Here is a 20,175-nt window from a genome sequence, read left to right as displayed (position 1 = left end):
TTCATTACAAAACTCTTTATTAAGTAAATGTATACATCTCTAGTACAAAATAAAAAATAACTTAAACCTAACCTAGAAAAATCACATTGCATCTAATACGTCACGCTTAATATCTCCACTGTTCAATTCTTGGGGAAAAAAGTGAGCTCTGTGTGCGTCTGCGCAAACAAGACGTTCAACTGAGAGTCGAGACCCACATTTTCGACCCTTATCACGTGAGCTTCGTTCCTATTGGGTTCTTTGCGGATGACGGCCAATCCGTAGACTCGCATCAGGCGCTCGTCGCTACCGTCGCAGCAGCCACCCGGGATTTCGATGTTGACGTGACACATGAGGTCGATGTGCACGTATTTTTCGATGGCGTATTTACCGGACGCGGTCATAACCTGTATTGAACAAACGATTAACTAAAGTGGCGCAGTCGTTAGTAGTTTGTACGTACTTTTTCCATTTTTTCCTCGATTTGGGGCTTGTCAGCTCTGAACACCGACGCCTCTCCTCGAGTTTGGTCGCCTGATTTGATCACGAACTTCATGTTTTGGTGGACGGCTTTGATTTCGAGACCGAGGCCGTCTGGGTGGTTGTCGGACCAGAGGTAGTTGTCTGGGTGGACTAGAGAGTCAGGTTGGAAGGTCAGGCGCTTCGCGTAGCCCATTCCGATGCTGAGGAGCTTGAGGGCTCTGCCCCCGAATAGGTGGTCTTTGCGGTCGTTTGGTCGCACTTTGTAGTGGAACCCGGGGATGACTCTAGGGTCCACGTATGTACCTAGACGATGAAATTTGATTAATATAATTACAAAAAAAAAGTGTTTAGGTTGATTTTACTTATTTTTTTTTAATCTCGGTTTTTAATTTTTTTTTCAGTTTTTCTACGTTTTTAATTAATTTGTTTTCTATTTCTGATTTCAATTTTTGGAAAACTGGATTGTTTTTTTAAATCGAAAGTTTTCAGGTTCTCGATTTTTCGGTTTTAGGCTATTTGATTTCTAGATTTTTAGACTTTTCGAATTTTTGATTTCCCAATGCTTCAATTTTTCAATATTTTAGTTTTGCGATTTTTAATTTTTCGTTTTTCCATTTTTCGGTTGTAATTTTACCGATTTTTCGACTTTTTATTTTTTGGCGTTTCTAAATTTTCGATTTCTCGACTTTTGCATTTTTCGATTTTCGATTTTCTCAGTTCTTGATTTTTAGACTTTGATATTTCGATCTCTTGACTTCTTGATTTCTCGATTTTTCAGGTTTTCAATTTTTCAGTTTTACAATTTTTCCGGTTTTTGATGTTTCAATTCTTCGATTTTTATAAATTTCGATTTCGTGATTTTACATAGTGTTTCGCAATTTTTCTTGGATTTTTAAATTTTTCGATATTTGAGATCTGCGACTTTCCAAATTTTTAACAAGTCGTCAATTTTTATATTTTAATTTTTCGATTTCTTAAATTTTAAATTTTTTGGTATTTCTAGTTTTCATTTATTTATTTTTCGGTTTTTCTATTTTTCAACTTTAAATTTTTCCGATTTTTCGAAAACTGATTTTTTTTTAAATATCAATTTTTCAAGTTTTCGATTTTTAGTCTTTTCGAATTTTTTGTTTCTCGATGTTTCAATTTTTCAATAACTTTCCGACATTTCAGTTTTACGATTTTTCAATTTTTTTTTATTTTTGGCGGTTCTTAATTTTCAATTTTTTAATTACTCGATTCATCAATTTTTTCGATTTTTCAACTTTTGCTTTTTTCGATTTTTTGATTTTCCCACTTTTTGATTTTTCGACTTTTTGATATTTCGGTTTCTCGATTTCTTGATTTCTCGATTTTACGGTGTTTCAGATTTTTCTTCAGTTTTTCAATTTTTTGATATTTGACTTTCGGGATTTTCCAATTTTTCAATTCTTCAATTTTTTCATTTCCCGATTTTAGACTATTTGGATTTCCAAATTTTTCGACTTCTTGATTTCTCGATTTTTCGGTTTTCGATGTTTCAGTTTTATAATTTTTCAGGTTTTTGATTTTTCAATTTTTCGAAAATTTAGGCTTCGATTCCTCGGTTTTACAGTTTTTCGCAATTTTTCCTGGGTTTTCAAATTTTTCAATTCTTCTATTTGATATTCAAATTTTTCAGTTTTAAAATTTTTCGATTTATCGAGATCTCTATTTTTCCAATGTTCCGTTTGCCTGTTTTTTGAATTAAAATTTTTCAAGTTTTCGATTTTGACCTATTTCGATTTTTCGACTTCTCGACTTTTCGATTTCCCGATGTTTCAATTTTATAATTTTTCGAAATCTTGGTTTTTCGAATTTTCGATTTTTCAACTTTTAGACTTTCGATTTTTATATTTTTTGACTTTTCAGTTTTTCAATTTTTCGTTTGTTCAGTTTCCCGATTTTTAGATTTTCCATTTTTTTCCTTTTTTTTAGTTCTCAATTTCGATTTTTCGATTTTGGACTATTTGGATTTCCCAATTTTTCGACTTCTTGATTTCTCGATTTTTCAATTTTTCGAAAATTTAGATTTTTCGATTTCTCAGTTTTACAGTTTTTCGCAATTTTTCTTTGGTTTTTCAATTTTTCAATTCTTCTATTTGATATTCAAATTTTTCAGTTTTAAAATTTTTGGATTTTTAGCGAGAACTTTTGCCTCTTTTTTTAAATTTAAATTTTTCAAGTTTTCGGTTTTTGGCCATTTCGATTTCCCGATTTTTCGATATCTCCATTTCTTGATTTTTCGATTTTTCTAATTTTCAACTTTTTGAGTTTTCGATTTTTATATTTTTGGATCTTCCAATTTTTTGATGTTTAGATTTTTCTATTTATGGATTTTTCAATTTTTGGGTATTTGAGTTTTGGGATTTTTCAATTTTTCGACTGTTTCCCTTTTTTTTTAATTCTCAATTTTTCCATTTTTCGATTTTGGACTATTTGGATTTCGTAATTTTTCAGGTTTTTGATTTGACAATTTTTCGAAAATTTAGACTTCAATTTCCCGATTTTTCAGTTTTTCACAATTTTTCTTGGGTTTTTCAATGTTTCGAAATTTGAGTTTCAGGATTTTCCAATTTTTTAATTCTTCAGTTTTGTTTTTTTTTTGATATCTCGATTTCTCGTTTTTTTGATTTTTCAGTTCTAAAATTTTTCGATTTATCGAGATTTCGATTTTTCGAATTTTAGTTGACCGATTTTTTTAAAATGTAAATTTTTGAAGTTTTCGATTTAGGGCTATTTCGATTTCTAGATTTTTCGACTTCTCGACTTTTCGATTTTTCTCTTTGAATTTTTCGATTTATCGCTTTATCAATTTTTCAATATTTGAGTTTTGGGATTTTTTAATTTTTCGATCCTTCAATTTTTTAATAGATATTTTAGTTTTTCGATTTTTCAAATTTCAGATTAATTAATGAATGCGTGAATTTATTTTATTGATTTAGTCAGGAACTATAAAACCGAATGCTTTGAAATCTTGGAGATAATAATTAAGCCCCACCCACCCGCCCCTCTCTCGATTTTGATGAATTTTTTATTCGTTGTCAGAAAGAGGGGCGGAGTTTAATTGCAAAATCCATATTAGAGAACGGGTGGGTGGGCGGGGCTAAGTTTAACTTTTTCCTAGAGTCTTTTATAAACAAGCAGTAGGTCCATCCATCCACCCCCTCTTCATTCTAATGACAACTCTTAGTATTGTTTAGTCTTATAGTAGCAAGTACTAGCCCCACCCACCCGCCCACTGTTTTCTTAGAGAGTTAGTCATTTGCTAAAGTCAGTCTTATCTAAGCAAGTACTAGCCCCGCCCACCCACCCTCACTTTTTTTGGAGAATATGTCATTTGTCAAAATCAGTCTTAACAGGTACTAGCCCCGCCCACCCGCCCTCTCTTTTCTTAGAGGATGTGCATTTTTTTTCTTCGATTTTTTGACTTTTCAGATTTTCGACTTTCCAATTTCTCAGTTTTCAATTTTTCGAGTTGTCGATTTTTATATTTCCATTTTTTGATTTTTTTATTATTCGATACCTCAATTTTCCGAGTTTTCGAATTTTCCAATTGTTCGACTTTACCATTTTTTGATTTTTTGTTTCAATTCTTGGTGTTTTCGATTTTTCAATTTCTTTTTCGGCTTTTCGATATCCCGATTTTCGACATTTCAAGTTTTCGATATTTCGGTTTTTCAGTGCTCGATTGATTTATTTTTTTCAATTTTGTTATCGCTGCCGCCACGTGGCCGCCACTGGACCGGCCCCCGTGATGCTGGCGCCGCTGGCGTGGACCGGCGCAGAGAGAAGAGGAACAGCTGAGCGGAACGACGTAGAAAAAATATGGCGTACCAGTGGTGCCTTGTATAACTTTTGTAATTCGGACACTTTTCTTTGAAATATATTATAATTTCTAGATTTAGGACTTCGATTTTTCAGTTTCTCGATTTTTGGTGTTTTCTAGTTTCGATTTCACAATTTTCAAATATTTGAATTTCTCGATTTTTCGAATATTCAATATTTCTATTTATATTTTTGAATTATTCGGCTTTTCAATTTCTGGATTTTTCAACTTCAATTTCTCGATTCCCCAATTTTTCCCATTCGATTTTTCGTTATTTCAATCTTCGAATATCGAATTCTCGACTCAAATTTTGCAATTTCTCGAGTTTTCGAATTTTCGATGTTTGGATTTATTGACTTTTCGGCTTTTCAATTTCTCGTTTATCTATTTTTCTAGATATTTCAATTTCTTGATTTTTATTCGACGTCTCGATTTTCCGAGTTTTCGAATTTTCAATTTCTCGAATTTTCGGTTCGAAGTTCCGATCCGCCAATTCAATTTTCGACTTTACCATTTTTTGATTCTTCGTTTAAATTTTGGTGTTCAATTTAAATTTTTCAATTTCTCGATCTTTCGACTTTTCGAAGTTTTAATTTTGAATTGAATTGAAATCCAAAAATATAAATAATCGAAAACCCTGAAAGTCGAAAAATCGAAACATTAAAACTTCGAGAAATCGAAATAGCCCAAAATCGAAAAATTAAAAACTGAAAAATTGCTAAATTTAATTAAAAAAAAAAACGGTAAAACGAGAAATCGAAAAATTTAAAAACTGAAAAATTGGAAAATCGAAAATCGCAAAATGTAAAAAATCGAAACATCAAAAATTCCAAAAATCTGAAATTCAAAAAGCGAAAAATTAAAATATCGAACAATCGAAAATCCAGAAATGGAAAAATTCCCAAATGTGGAAAAATTGAGAAATCTGAAAGTCCAAAAAATTTTAAAATCGAATAACCGAGTGTCGAGAAATGGGAAGTTCGAAAAATGGAAAAATTAAAAAAATCGAAAAGTGAAGGATAAAAAAGAACGGATAAACGAGAAATCGCAAAATTTTAAAAATCCAAATATTTTGAAATTCTGTTTTTTTAAGGTTAACTTTTATCTATTTTTGTGTTTATTGTTGCGATTTTTGCTATCGCTTTTTCGACTGTTGGATTTTTCAAATTTCTTGATCTTTCGACTTTTCGATATCTCGATTTTCTGAGTTTTTAAATTTCTCGATTATTCGATTTCGCCAATTTTCAATTTTTCGACTTTACCATTTTTTGATTTTTCGTTTCAATTTTGGTGTTCAATTTAAAATTTTCAATTTCTCGATTTTTGGTGTTTTTTATTTTCGATTTTACAATATCAAATATTTCAATTTCTCGATTTTTCGAAGTTTGATTTTTGAATTAAATTTCAAAAGTATAAAAATCAAAAACCCTAGAAGTCGAAAAATCGAAAAATTAAAAACTGAAAAATTCCAAAATCTAAATGTAAAATGTAAAAAATCCAAAAATCTGAAATAAAAAAAAGCGAAAAATTAAAATATCGAACAATCGAAAAATTCAGAAATGGAAAAATTCCCGAAATTGAAATGTTGAAAAACTGAGAATTCCAAAGGTCCAAAAATTTTTAAAATCGAATAAACAAGCAGTAGGCCCGCCCACCCACCCCCTCTTCATTCTAGTGACAACTCTTAGTATCGTTTAGTCTTATAGTAGCAAGTACCAGCCCCGCCCACCCACTATTTTTTAGATTTGCTTATACAGGGTGTCTCAAAAAATTTAATCACAGAGTCAGTTTGTTTTCTGGATTAAATCAAGAATTGCAAAACTGAATATTTTGAAATCTTGCAGACGTTTTAAAGCTATTGTAAGCATGGTAAATTGTTAATCAAAATATATCTATTTATTTTGCCGAATAAATTCTACCCAAAATTTTTCGTAGAGAAATAAGGATTTTGCAGTTAAGCTCCGCCCCCTTGGCTCACGACGAATAAAAAAAATCATCACAATTGAGACAGGGCGGGTGGGCGGGCTTACATTTTGTCTTTTCTTCTTAGTACGTGTAGACCCATTTCGACAACAAGAAACTTCTTGGCAACGGAGTTTGTAAATGACAACAACGTGACCTTCAACGTCAACAGCAAGTTTATAAATCCCACTTTTAGTATTCAAGTTTCCCCAACTCTATTTTAATTTTTTTAGAGGAAATAAAAAAATTGTGCGACACCGAACTAAAAGGAATCTTTTTCCACCCACTGTAACAACAGGTAAACGCTTCATTACAAAACTCTTTATTAAGTAAATGTATACATCTCTAGTACAAAATAAAAAATAACTTAAACCTAACCTAGAAAAATCACATTGCATCTAATACGTCACGCTTAATATCTCCACTGTTCAATTCTTGGGGAAAAAAGTGAGCTCTGTGTGCGTCTGCGCAAACAAGACGTTCAACTGGGAGTCGAGACCCACATTTTCGACCCTTATCACGTGAGCTTCGTTCCTATTGGGTTCTTTGCGGATGACGGCCAATCCGTAGACTCGCATCAGGCGCTCGTCGCTACCGTCGCAGCAGCCACCCGGGATTTCGATGTTGACGTGACACATGAGGTCGATGTGCACGTATTTTTCGATGGCGTATTTACCGGACGCGGTCATAACCTGTATTGAACAAACGATGAACTAAAGTGGCGCAGTCGTTAGTAGTTTGTACGTACTTTTTCCATTTTTTCCTCGATTTGGGGCTTGTCAGCTCTGAACACCGACGCCTCTCCTAGAGTTTGGTCGCCTGATTTGATCACGAACTTCATGTTTTGGTGGACGGCTTTGATTTCGAGACCGAGGCCGTCTGGGTGGTTGTCGGACCAGAGGTAGTTGTCTGGGTGGACTAGAGAGTCGGGTTGGAAGGTCAGGCGCTTCGCGTAGCCCATTCCGATGCTGATTAGCTTGAGGGCTCTGCCCCCGAATAGGTGGTCTTTGCGGTCGTTTGGTCGCACTTTGTAGTGGAACCCGGGGATGACTCTTGGGTCCACGTATGTACCTAGACGATGAAATTTGATTAATATAATTACAAAAAAAAAGTGTTTGGGTCGATTTTACTTACCTACAACTGGTAGTTCGTAGTGCTCCAACCCGTGCATCGAGTACTGCGTCGGCACGTCATTAATATCCGTCCCTTTAACGGTCACCCTTCTGTGTACTTTCTGTATACCCGGCAGCAGCGTGTACCTGTGCCTCTGTATCACCACGTTCAACACCTTAACAATCTCAGCTGCTGCCTTCCCCTTATACTTAGTGGCCAGAACGACTCCACTCAGCGGCATCGGCTTCGCCACCCCCGTCTCGTAAAACTCTACCTTACCCGTAAGCCTAACATTGGCTCTCTTTTCAATATTTAGTTTGCTGCAAATATTACTAATTTCATACTGAGGTCCCTGAAAGAGTGAGCATCATAAGTAAACGTCCCCGTACAGTTCATTCGTTCGATCAAAGACTTACGCCCAGTTGCTAGTGACAAGGTATGACATGGCTCCGGTGTCTTGCTGGATGTGACGTCTAACAAAATATCGAATATGGCGCAACAAAAAGAAAATCAAAAAGAACAGAAGGTGGTGATATTTACCTCGACTTGCAGCACTTCCACGGTGCCTTGGGGCTCCCGGTTGGCGTCGAAGATGGTGAATTTGTCCCCTTGGGAGATGAGTTCGAGCTCGAAGGCGTACCCTTCTGGCCGGTTGTCGCTCCAGAAGTAGTTCTTGTTGTTGTTGAGGCTGGTGGTGGCTTCGAAGGTGAAGCGGCGGGCGTAGCCGCGACCGATCGATTTGAGCACGAGGGCAGAGTCGTTGAAGAGACACTTGTGGGTGGTGGAGGGCTGGCCGATGGCCGGGAGGGGGCGCACGCGGTATTTGAAACCGGGGATTACGCGGGGGTCGACGTAGACGCCGATTACGGGCATCTGGTGGGGCGAGAGGGGGCAGACGGTGTAGACGGCGGGGAAGTCGCCGATTTTTGAGGCGTCGAGGGTGACGGAGGAGGGTTGAGGGGTGGATGGGTCGGTGGGTTCGGGGACGACTTGGTCCTAGAAGGAACAACAATTTTATTAGTATGCAATTTAAAGAACGGATTGTATTTGCATTTTTTCAACCCACATTTAATATTTCCGGTACTATAAACAAGATTTATTTTTCCATTTCTAGATTTAGAACTAGGAATTTTTCGATTTTTCGACTTTTCAATATTTCGATTTTTGAATTGTTCGACTTTTCGATTTTTGGATTTTTCAGCTTTGATATTCCAATTTTTATCATTCGATTTTAGCTTTTCGATTTTCCCATTTTTCGAGTTATCGATTTTTCAAGATATTTCAATTTTTTATTTTTAAACATCTCGATTGTCCGAGTTTTCGAATTCTCAATTTCAAACCGATAAATTGCAAAATTTAATAAAAAAAAAAAAAAAATACGATAAAACGGGAAAAATTAAAAAAAAAAGGAAACAAGAAATCGATAAATCTAAATTTAAAAAATAAAAAAATCGAAGAATTGAGAAACTTAAAAATTCCAAAATTGAAATGGCGAAAAATTAGGAAATTTAGAAACTGAAAAAAAAAACTCGATATATCCAAGAATTGTAAAATAGAAAAATATGAAAATTGAAAGACTCAGAAGTCGAAAATTAAAATCGAAAAAAAAATCGAGATAACGAGAAATCGAAGAGCCCAAAATAGAAAAATCGGAAAATTACAAACTGAGAAATTGAAAATTTTTAAAATACAAAAAAATCGTTTAAAAAAACGAAAAATTGTAAAATCCAAAAATTGAAAAATTAAAAGATCGAAAAATCGAGAAGTCGAAAAATCTAAAAACTGAAAAATCAAAAAACAGAGAAATCCAAAAACCTAAAATTTAAAATCTTAAAAATAAAAAAATTGAAAAATTGAGAAATCAAAAAATTGAAAAATCGAAACATCTAAAAATTCGGAAGTCCAACAGTATAAAAATCGAAAAATTACGAACTGAAACATTGAAAATTTAATTAAAAAAACAAACGATAAAAGGAGAAATCGAAAAATTTAAAAACTAAAAAAATTGGAAAATCGAAAAAATCAAAAAATTGAGAAATTCTATTTTGTTTTTTTTTTTTTAAGTTAACTTTTACTTATTTTTGTGTTTATTGTTAATTTTCATCTCCTGGGTCTTTCTGTTTCAAATACCATTTAATTATATCTTAAGGGGTATCCCATGGAACAAATAAATTAAATAAATACATTCCTAAATTGAAAAATCAGAAAATTGAAATGTCGAAAAAATTAAAAATTGAAAAATTGAAACATGGAGGAATTGTAAAATCGAAAAATAGAAAAATCGAAACTCTCAAAAGTCGAAAACTAAAATCGGAAAAGCCTAAAATCGGAAAATCTGAGACATTGAAAATTTCAATTTACAAAAAAAAAAGATAAATGGAGAAATCGAAATAAACTTTTTAATCCATAGAGTTTTGGATATTTTCTCCAAATTTTCATTTCTCGATTTTCTGAGTTTTAAAATTTTTTATTTCTCGATTCAAATTTTTGACATTTCAGTTTTTCGATTTTCCAATTTCTCAATTTTTCCAATATTCGTTTTTTTTATTTTTAGATTATTCGATATCTCCATTTTCCGACTTTTCGAATTTTTGATTCGAAGTCCTGACTTCCTGTTCTCGATTTTTCGACTTTACCATTTTTTGATTTTTCCTTTCAATTTTTGGTGTTTTCGATACATGAATTTTTGACATTTCAACTTTTCGTTATTTCGGTTTTTTCAGTTCTCAATTTTTTTATTTTTCCATTTCTTTGTTTAGGACTTCGATTTTTCAATTTCTCGATTTTTGGTACTTTCTATACATATTCGATTTCACAATTTTCAAATATTTGAATTTCTCGATATTTCGAATACTTATTCAATATTTCTATTTATATTTTTGAATTATTCGGATTTTTCAACTTCAATTTCTCGATTCCCCAATTTTTCCCATTCGATTATTTACGACTTTTTACGAATTTTGATTTCTCGATTTTTGGACTTTTTGATAATTCGATTTTTCGTTATTTCAATTTTCGAATATCGAAATTTCGACTCAAATTTTGCATTTTTTCGATTTTTCGACTTTTCGATGTTTGGATTTATTGACTTTTCGGCTTTTCAATTTCTCGTTTTTCGAGTTATTATTTTTCTAGATATTTCAGTTTCTTGATTTTTATTCGACATCTCGATTTTTCAATTTCTCGATTTTTCAACTTTTCGAAATTTGAATTTTGAATTGAAATCCAAAAATATCAAAAATCGAAAACCTTAAAAGTCGAAAAATTGAAAAATTAAAACTTCGAGAAATCGAAATAGCCCAAAATTGAAAAATTGCAAAATTCAATTTAAAAAATCGATAAAACCAGAAATCAAAAAATTTTAAAACTGAAAAACTGGAAAATCGAAAAATGTTAAAAATTAAAATATCGAACGACTGAAAAATTCAGAAGGAAAAATTCCCAAAGTTGAAATGTTAAAAAATTGAGAAATCGAAAGTTCGAAAAATCGTAAAGTCGAAACATTTAAAAATAGGAAAATGTTAAAAATCCAAAACTGAAGAATGAAAAAACCGAGGAAACGAGAACTCGCAAAATATAAAATTTACAAAAATCAAAAAATGAAAAATCGAGAAATTGAAAAATCCCAAAACTGGAATGTCGAAAAATTGGGAAATTCAAAAACTGAAAAATCGAAACATCGAAGAATTGTAAAATCGAAAAGCCCAAAATCGGAAAATTAGAAATTGAAAAATTTACAAAAAAAAATCGATAAATGGAGAAATCGAAAAATTTTAAAACTGAACAATTAGAAAATGGAAGATGTTAAATTAAAAATTACGAAAAATTGAAAAAACCGAGAAGTCGAATTAGCCCAAAATTGATAAATTAAAAATTAAAAAATCCCAAAACTGAAATGTCGAAAAATTGGAAAATTTAAAAATTGAAAAATTCAAAGTCGAAAATTACAATTAAAAAAAATTGAGATAACGAGAAACTGAAGGGCCCAAAATAGAAAAATTTAAAAACTGAAAAATAGAAGAATTAAACTTAAAAAAAACGAAAAATTGCACAATGCAAAAACTGAAAAATCAAAATTTTAAATTAAAAAATCAAACAATTGAAAAATCGAAAGATCGAAAAATTGGAAAATCGAAAAACCGAGAAGTCGAAAAATCTAAAAACTGAAAAATCAAAAAACGAGAAATCGAAAAATTCAGAAATCAAGAAATTGTAAAACCCCAAAACTGAGATGTTGAAAAATCGGGAAATCAAAAAACCGAAAAATCGGCACATCTAAAAACTCGGAAATCCAAAAATATAAAAATCGAAAACCCTAAAAGTCGAAAAATCGAAAAATTAAATATTGAAAAATTGCAAAATTTAATTAAAAAACACACTATAAAAGGAGAAATTAAAAAATCTAAAAACTAAAAAATTGGAAAATCGAAAAATGTATAAAAATTGAAAAATACAAAAATGGAAAAATGTCTAAAGTTGAAATGTTTTTCGATTTTTTGACTTTTCAGCTTTTCGATTCCCCCATTTTTCGAGTTATTAAGTTTGAATATTAAATTGAATTGAAATACAAAAATGTAAAAATCGAAAACCCTAAAAGTCGAAAAATCGAAAAATTAAAACTTCGAGAAATCGGAATAGCCCAAAATCGAAAAATAAAAACCGAAAAATTGCAAATTTAATTAAAAAAAAAATCGAGAAGTCGAAAAATCTAAAAAATCAAAAAACAAAGAAATCCAAAAACCTAAAATTTAAAATGTTAAAAATAAAAAAATCGAAAAATTGTAAAACCCCAAAACTGAAATTTCGAAAAATTAGGTAATCAAAAAATTGAAAAATCGAAACATCTAAAAATTCGGAAATCCAACAGTATAAAAATTGAAAATTTAATTAAAAAAACAAACGATAAAAGAAGAAATCGAAAAATCCAGAAATGGAAAAATGCCCAAAGTTGAGATGTTGAAAAACTGAGGCATCTAAAAGTCCAAATAATTTTAAAATCGAATAACTGAGTGTCGAGAAACGAGAAATTTGAAAAATCGAAAAATTAAAAAATCGAAAACTGAAGAATAAGTTAACTTTAACTTATTTTTGTGTTTATTGTTAATTTTCATGTCCTGGCCCTTTCTGTTTCAAATACCATTTAATTATATCTTAAGGGGTATCCCGTTGAACAAATGAATTAAATAAATACATTCCCAAATTGAAAAATCAAAAAACTGAAATGTCGAAAAATGGAAAAATTAAGAACTGAAAAATCGAAACATGGAAGAATTGTAAAATCGAAAAATAGAAAAATCGAAGCTCTCAAAAGTCGAAAACTAAAATCGGAAAAGCCCAAAATCGAAAAATTGGTAAATTAGAAACTGAAACATTGAAAAATTTCAATTTACAAAAAAAAAAAAACGATAAATGGAGAAATAGAAAAAAACTTTTTAATCTATGGAGTTTTGAATATTTTCTCCGAATTTTCCATTTCTCGATTTTTCAAATTTTTGACATTTCAGTTTTTGATTTTCCAATTTCTCAATTTTCCTAGATATTACAAATTTCAGTTTTTCGATTTTCCAACTTTTCGATACATGGATTTTTGACATTTCACCTTTTTGCTATTTCGGTTTTTCAGTTCTCAGTTTTTTTATTTTTCCATTTCTTTGTTTAGGACTTCGATTTTTCCGTTTCTCGATTTTTGGTGTTTTCTATTTTCGATTTTACAATTTTCAAATATTTGAATTTCTCGATTTTTCGACTTTTCTTCAATTTTTGAATTGTTCGACTCTTCGATTTCTGGATTTTTCAATTCCCCGATTTTTGTCATTCGATTTTTAAATATGTGGAACGTTCGATTTTTGGTTTTTTCGATTTTATAATTATCAAATATTCCAACTTCTCGTTTTTCCGATATTTTGACTTTTGAATTCTTCGATTTTCCAATTTTTAAATTGTTCATTTTCCGAATATACGATCTTTTAATTTTTCGAGTTGTCGATTTTTCTAGATATTTCAATTTCTGTATTTTTAGACTATTCGATTTTTCGATTCGAAGTTCCGATTTTTCCAGTTCTTGATTTTTCGACTTTATCATTTTTTATGGCACGTTTTATCAATTAATCATATTTAGCAAAATTTGTGCATATTTCGAGCAATTTCGTGCATAAAAATCCGCCCACTATAACAAATATTTGTGCATATAAATCCGCTCTTTACATAAACGTTGGACCGGAAACTAATAAACCCTCGCCTGAGCCAAGTTCAAACACCAACCGGTAAACAATACAATAATAGCCCCCTTATACAACTGCAACTACGACACGCTTGCACACATTTAATTTTGGCACCAGGCATGATTAAAGTGCAAAGTCTGTAAACAACGGTCCAAAGTGTCACCTATTTTCGGCTCCAATATTTCTAACAACACTTACTTGGAAAGAGCCCCAGGCGTACTCGAGCTCTTCTTCCTTGCTCGAGACCTCCGGAACCTTCAACAGCGGCTTAGCAGCGGGACCACACGGCGCCTGAAAATCGCGCTTTCACGTCATTTGCATACACAAACCGCTATCTTTGATTGTCTTTTTATTTAACACTCGGACTTACCGGTACTGGAAGCGCCAACAGTTCACTCTCTGGGGCCAAATCGTCAAAGAGCGAAGACCGACTTCGTTTGGACAGCCATTGGCGTTGCATCGCGTCAAGTTTGGCATCTTCTTGGACACTCGATGGGGACATCATTTTGCTGAAATTTATTAAAAGCGTATAAATAACAAACGACCTCAAGTTAAAACCGGCTGAGGTCAAGAATCTCAAGTACGTTGCATTGGCGGACAAATCGATAGTAGTCGGAAGTGGAAGTTAATTTGTAATGAGATTGTCTGGTTTAAAACGGAATATTTTTTTATTCGGGAGCAGTGGCGTAGCTAACTTCCACTCTGTAAAGTTTTTGAGACCAAATTAACATTTTCTAAAATTTTGCATTGAAATACTAATAGAGCAACAAATTTAAATGAATCGATTTTTTTTTACGAAGACTACAGCTTCATCTATTTCACTTTTCTTTTTTGATGTTAAAATAATTTCAGCTCATAACTGTTGAGAGATTATATCTAATGGCAATTAGAGAATCAAATCTCGATGACCATCTGGTGGGGCATAACTTTTTTAAAGTTTTTTTATAACACACTTATCATTTTCTTTCATTTCAATGTTAAGTTGTTGTCATCCATTCTTAACAGAATCATTAAGAACTAAATTGAGGTTATGTGTAGCGCAATGAACATATTCGGCGTAATGATGTTGTTTCAAGTGCTTCATTTTTTTATATCATTTTTCCGATTTTTTAATTTTCATTTTCTGGATTTTATATCACAATTTTTCGTTTATTCAATTTTTCACATTTTCAATTCCTCGATTTTCCAAATTTCAATACATATTTAGATTTTACAATAATTTTCCTGTTTTCGACCGCCATTTTTCGATCTTTAAGTTTCTCAATTTGTAATCTTTCGATTTTTGAATTTTCCGTTTCTTCAATTTCTCAAGTTTTTAGTTTTCTCGAAGCGTTCCTTTTATACTTTTGCGTTTTTTCAGTTTGAATTTTCAATTTTACAATTTTTATATTTTACAACTTTTCCATTTTGTTTATTCGGAAAGTAGAAACTTCGAAAAATTGAAAAATCGGAAAATTAAAAAATTGGAAAAAATTGAAAAAACAAACAATTGCAAAATCGATAAAACGGAAAATCGAATGGAATGTGTTTTTACGATTTTTAAAATTTTTCGATTTTTGGAATGTTCTGTTTCTCATATTTTTGTTTATCGATGTTTTTAGTTTTTCGATTTTTCCGTTTATTTTTTTTTTTAAGTAAATATTTCAATTTTGAATTTTCCGATTTCGACCTATTTCGATTTCTCGATCTTTTGAAGGCTCAAGTTTTCGATTTCGATTTCTTGGTTTTTCGATTTTCATAATTTTAGATTTTTCTAGTATACAGGGTGTTGCTTTTATTTGATACAACCCCTGTAACTTTTTTATTCTTGAAGATAAACCCGTAGTTCTTTAACCAAATTTGTATCATTCTCAAAGATTTATATGATGGTAAGCACACATTTTTATTATCACTGGCGGTAGAACCGGAAATGACGTCAACTTATTTTTTTTTAATGGAACACTAGGTATATTTTTTCATAAATGGAAAGATTGATTTTTTCACTACAAAAAATCACAAGCAACCAATATTCTAAAATCAATAATAAAAAAGTTATTTAGTAAAATATCTCCAAAATTTTCCGTTTATTTCAAAATCTAGTTGCTTGAAAAACAATTGAAAAATTGTTGTCATCACTAGATCTTTTAAAATGATACAAATTTGCTCAAAGAACTACAGATTTATCTTTAAAAATAAAAAATTTACAGGGGTTGTATCAAATAAAAGAAACACCCGGTATATTTTAAATTTTCGCTTTTATAATCTTTATGTTTCGATTTCCCGATTTTTATTTTTTAATGTGTTTCAATTTTTCCATTTTTGGAATTTTCGATTTCTCATATCTCAATTTTCCAATTAAAAAAATTTTTCGATTTCTCGATTTTTAAATTTTTGGCTATCTCAATTTTTCAACATCGCAATTTTGGGAATTTTTCAATTTCTATATTTTTCAGATTTTCCATATTTTCATTTTCCCGATTATGTAGTTTTCATTTTCTTGATTTTATATCACAATTTTTCATTTTTCCATTACCTTTATTTTTTCAATGTTTCTTTAGATTTTATAATTTTTTGTTTATTCAATTTTTTACATTTTCAATCTTTGATTTTTTAAGTTCTTGATTTCCAATTTTTTTATTTTCCGAAGCTTTCATTTTGTACTTTTTCAGTTTTACAATTTTTCTATTTTAGAATTTTTCGATTTTTTTTATTCGGAAAGTTAAAAACTCGAAAAACTGAAAAATTGAAACAATGAAAAACTAAAAACCGAGAAACTTAAAAATCTAAAAAAAATTAATGAATCGAAGAATGGGAAAGAAGAAAAACCATTCGAATTGAAAAATTGGAAAATCGAAAAATTATAGAATCTTGAAAACTGTAAAGTCCAAAAACTGTGACATTCAAATACCGAAAAATTGAAAAATTCCAAAAACGAAAAACTGAAAAAGTGAACAACTTTAAAAATTATAATTATTAGAAGTGTTACACAATTAAAATGAAAACTAGAAAAACTGCAAATGAAAAATTAAATAAACGGAAAATTGAAAGCCGAAAATTGAAAAAATAAAGAAAATTAAAAACCCACACGAAAAATTGCAAATCGAAAAGTTGACGAAATTAAAAACTGAAAACTCGTGAAATTTGCAAACTCAAATTTTAGAGTTCATCTAAAAGTTGGAAAACCAAATACTGAAAAATCGAGAAATCGAAAATTTTCAAAACTGAAAAGTCGAAAGATTGAAAAATCGAAATTTGGAAAATCGAAAAACCGAGGAATTCAAACTGAAAAAAGATCGAGAATTCAAGATGTCGAAAAATCTAATTAACTAAAATTTAAAAAATAGAAAAATTACAATAACGAAAAATTTAACATTAAAAAAAAACACAAAATTAAAAAGTCGAAAAATCGAGAAATGGAAAAATGAAAATTTAGAAAAACCCAAGATTGAAAAGCATAAAAAAATTAAACTCGGGAAATCGGAACGTAAAAAAAAAATAAAATCGAAAAATTGAAAAATTTTAAATTTAAAAATTCGAAAACTTGAAAAACCGAAAAACTGAAGAATGAAAAACTAAAAAATCGACAAATTGAAAAATCGTAAAACTGAAAAGTCGAAAAATTGAAAAACCCAAAAATCGATTTCCGGTATATTATATAATAAAAATTTAAAAAGTTGAAAAATGAAAATATCACAAAACTGAAAAATATAAGACATTCTCAAAATAGAAATGTTGAAAAACTGAGAAATCGAAAACTTGAAAAATCCAGAAATCGAAAAAAAAGAACGAAAAGTAAAAACATTTTAAAATCGAAAAAACGAAAAATCGAGATGTAAAATCGAAAAATTGGAGTACACATTAAAAAGGTTAAAATCGGGAGATAAGCATAACAAAACATAAAATCGGAAAATGGAGAATTTTAATAATCGAAAAACTTGAAGAAATAAAAAATTGTAAAATGGAAAAGCCGAGAAATCGAAATTAAAAAATTGAGACATCAAAAGATCCGAGAAATGGAGAAATCGAAATAGCCCGAAATCGAAAAACCGGAAAATTTAAAACTAAAATACATATTTAAACTTAAAAAAAAAACGATAAATCAAAATATTCAAAATTCAAAAAATCAGAAATTTTAAAAATCGAAACATCGAGAAATCGAAATATCAAAAAAGTGAAAAATTTTAAATTAAAAAATTGGAGATATTGAAAAATCCCAAAATTGGAACAACGGAAACTTCAAAAATCGATAAATTGGAAAGAGGAAAAATCGAAAAATCAAAGAATTGATTAATAGAGAAATTAAGTAATGTAAAAATGAAAATTTAAAAAAGGCAAAAATTGAAAAATTGTAAAACTGAAATATCGAAAAATTAAGCAAACTAAAAATCGAGAAATCAAGAAATCGACAAATTGTAATTCAATTTTGTTTTATTTTTCCACAAAAATTTCGATGTCGAAGATAAAAATTCAACACGGATTCATAAACAATAGGTACACTGTTACTTTTTTTTAATTTATATAACATTTATTTGACAAAACTGTAGAACTGAACGAAAAATAGAAACATTGAAAAACTAAAAATCGAGAAAAAATTAATGAATCAAAGAACGAATTAAATCGAAAAATGTAAAGTTCAAAAACTAACGTTCAAAGATCGAAAAATTAAAAAATTCCAAAAACGAAAAATTGAAAAAGTGAACAACTCTAATAAAAATTATAATTATTATTACATATCTACAATGAAAACTAGAAAACCTGCAAATCAAAAATTGAAGAAACGAAAAATTGAAAACAAAAAAAATTGAAAAATCCAAAAACTGAAAAATTTCAAATTGAGAAAAAGAAAAAATATAAAAATTCGTTCCTCGCGCGTTAAAATATCTCGATTATTAATCGCCTTTATTAACAAACTCGTTCGTTAAATAGCTATTAATTTATTTGATCTCATTTTCAATTCCAATGAAAACCCCTTCTTTAAAAATTGCACATTTTAAAAAAATATATCGGGAGGTCTACTTTTAATTTGATTTATCGACGTTACGTCAGTTATAATGGATGGGTTGTGTTATCAATTATCATTGTCGAGTGGCAATTTAGCCATCGGACTAATTAAACTTGCATTAAAAACATCGATATTAATTCCAGGGAGGAATGGATGTCTCATTACGACAAAAATAGCCACTAAAAAAATAAATCGTGGCTTAAGAATTCTTGCTCTAGATAAAAAAATCGGCTGCGTTCCATTTCCAAAATTCGTATTGCATACCACCCAAATAAAACTGCTAATTCTGTCGGAGTTTAAAATTTATTGATCACAAGTATTGTAAATTATCACGATGAAGCCAATTGTTCGGTTCATTGGACTACATAATTGCTTAAAATCACCGAAACTGATGCTTTCATTAAAACTGGCTGAATCGAAGTAGGTAAAATTGATTGCGTTTGGTGTACAGTAATGAACTGGTTTTTACTGTTTTCCCTGAAGGTGGAATTTTACCTATATTGTGTAAGAAAGTATCGTTGTCAAGGATGAAGGTCTCTTGATAATTTACGGCGCTGTTGGAAACCCAATTCTACAAATTATGCAGGCGCATGCATACCGGGTTTTTCTAGGTAAGATTAGAAACAGGTAAAAACCGGACGGAAAGAGTTCTTACCCTAGAATTTTACAAAGTTTGAAAAAAACAATCTTACTGCGTTGAACTACTATACTATCAATAATGACTCAGAAGTGATAAAAGCGATGTGAAATTACACAACTGCATAACATCTCGCGTCTAGACACATTTCGCCGGGTCATGGTCGAAAAAAACTTTCTTATTTCGGTTTAAACCAACATAAAACTACCAAACTTGGTTGCAAGCACTTTCTTCGCACTTAAAAAAAATAGAAGGTTCTGGAAGGCACGAACGTGGCCGAATGTGCCGTTAGTCATTCGGTTTCTTATCATTTTTGCAGGCAAACAGTTCCCACGTGGTACGCATATAAATGCAATTGTTAATAAATTCTCTAACTCTACTTAAACTTTACTAGAATTTGTCTCGATTCTAGAATGGCGTCCCTCAACCCTGCGTCTCTAACTCAGTACAAGTAAAAAACCCTACAAAAAAATTACTAACTCACCAAATTAATTAATTCGAACGAACTTCTCAACTTCTTGAAACTGCTAACACACGATTTCTTTCGATTATTATTAACTCGAATAGAAATCACTTTTTTTCACACAGCGTTGCGACTCTTCGTCTTCGGCGTCTCGACTGCGAATGCTTTCATTTATTACCAGCAGTGACAGGAATATCTTCAGCACTGGGCGTTTCGCTGGGGTTAGTGAGGAAAGGCGCATTCTTATTGGTCCTCACGTGATCATGTAGCTAACACATGCTCGCTCAAGATGTTGGTAAATATAGATTACACATTCACGTGCTTGTTTTTTCGTATTTTTGTGATTAGATTGATTGTGCAAATTTTGCCCGATTCGGAGAATTTCGGACAAAGGTCGACGACGGTGCGTCTTATCGTGGATCCCCCGCGGAGGTTTTGTGGCTACGAGATGATGGAAAGTTTTGGGTTATCTGGATTTGACGATTTTTG

At 30.8% G+C, this 20,175-nt stretch overlaps 2 protein-coding genes across 5 annotated transcripts in view; one reads left to right on the top strand and one right to left on the bottom strand.

Annotated features, from left to right (window-relative positions):
* Positions 1 to 19,881, bottom strand: LOC135131446 (uncharacterized). 2 transcript variants are annotated; one of them, XM_064059209.1, is made up of 7 exons: positions 19,708 to 19,881; positions 13,976 to 14,114; positions 13,804 to 13,896; positions 7,925 to 8,380; positions 7,406 to 7,736; positions 443 to 765; positions 1 to 386 (listed from the first exon to the last, which is right to left on the bottom strand). In XM_064059209.1, the coding sequence occupies exons 2-7, from the start codon at positions 14,108 to 14,110 to the stop codon at positions 123 to 125; spliced, it is 1,602 nt and encodes a 533-aa protein (XP_063915279.1). In that variant the 5' UTR covers positions 14,111 to 14,114; positions 19,708 to 19,881; the 3' UTR covers positions 1 to 122. The 2 variants fall into 2 exon arrangements, with proteins under 2 accessions (XP_063915279.1, XP_063915278.1); XM_064059208.1 differs by lacking the exons at positions 1 to 386; positions 443 to 765 and adding exons at positions 6,578 to 6,963; positions 7,020 to 7,342 and having other exon boundaries at positions 19,708 to 19,875.
* The window catches only part of LOC135131448 (vacuolar fusion protein CCZ1 homolog), a 58,549-nt gene that overhangs the window by 11,738 nt on the left and 26,636 nt on the right, over positions 1 to 20,175 (top strand). Inside the window, exon 8 of one of the 3 annotated variants that reach the window (XM_064059216.1) lies at positions 6,505 to 6,569. The exons of 1 other annotated variant lie outside the window; for it this stretch is intronic. In XM_064059216.1, coding sequence (XP_063915286.1) covers positions 6,505 to 6,563 — 59 coding nt within the window. In that variant the 3' untranslated portion in view covers positions 6,564 to 6,569. Of the gene's footprint in view, positions 1 to 6,359; positions 6,447 to 6,504; positions 6,570 to 20,175 lie in introns of those variants that run through there. One more of the 3 variants, XM_064059214.1, reaches the window with a different exon arrangement.

Source organism: Zophobas morio, unplaced genomic scaffold (assembly GCF_036711695.1).
Source record: "Zophobas morio isolate AGI-343-1 ecotype UQ-CSIRO unplaced genomic scaffold, CSIRO_AGI_Zmor_V1 ptg000020l, whole genome shotgun sequence".
Taxonomy (NCBI): Eukaryota; Metazoa; Arthropoda; class Insecta; order Coleoptera; family Tenebrionidae; genus Zophobas; species Zophobas morio.
Note: the sequence above shows the minus strand (reverse complement) of the source record. Positions and strands in the feature narration are given on the sequence as shown.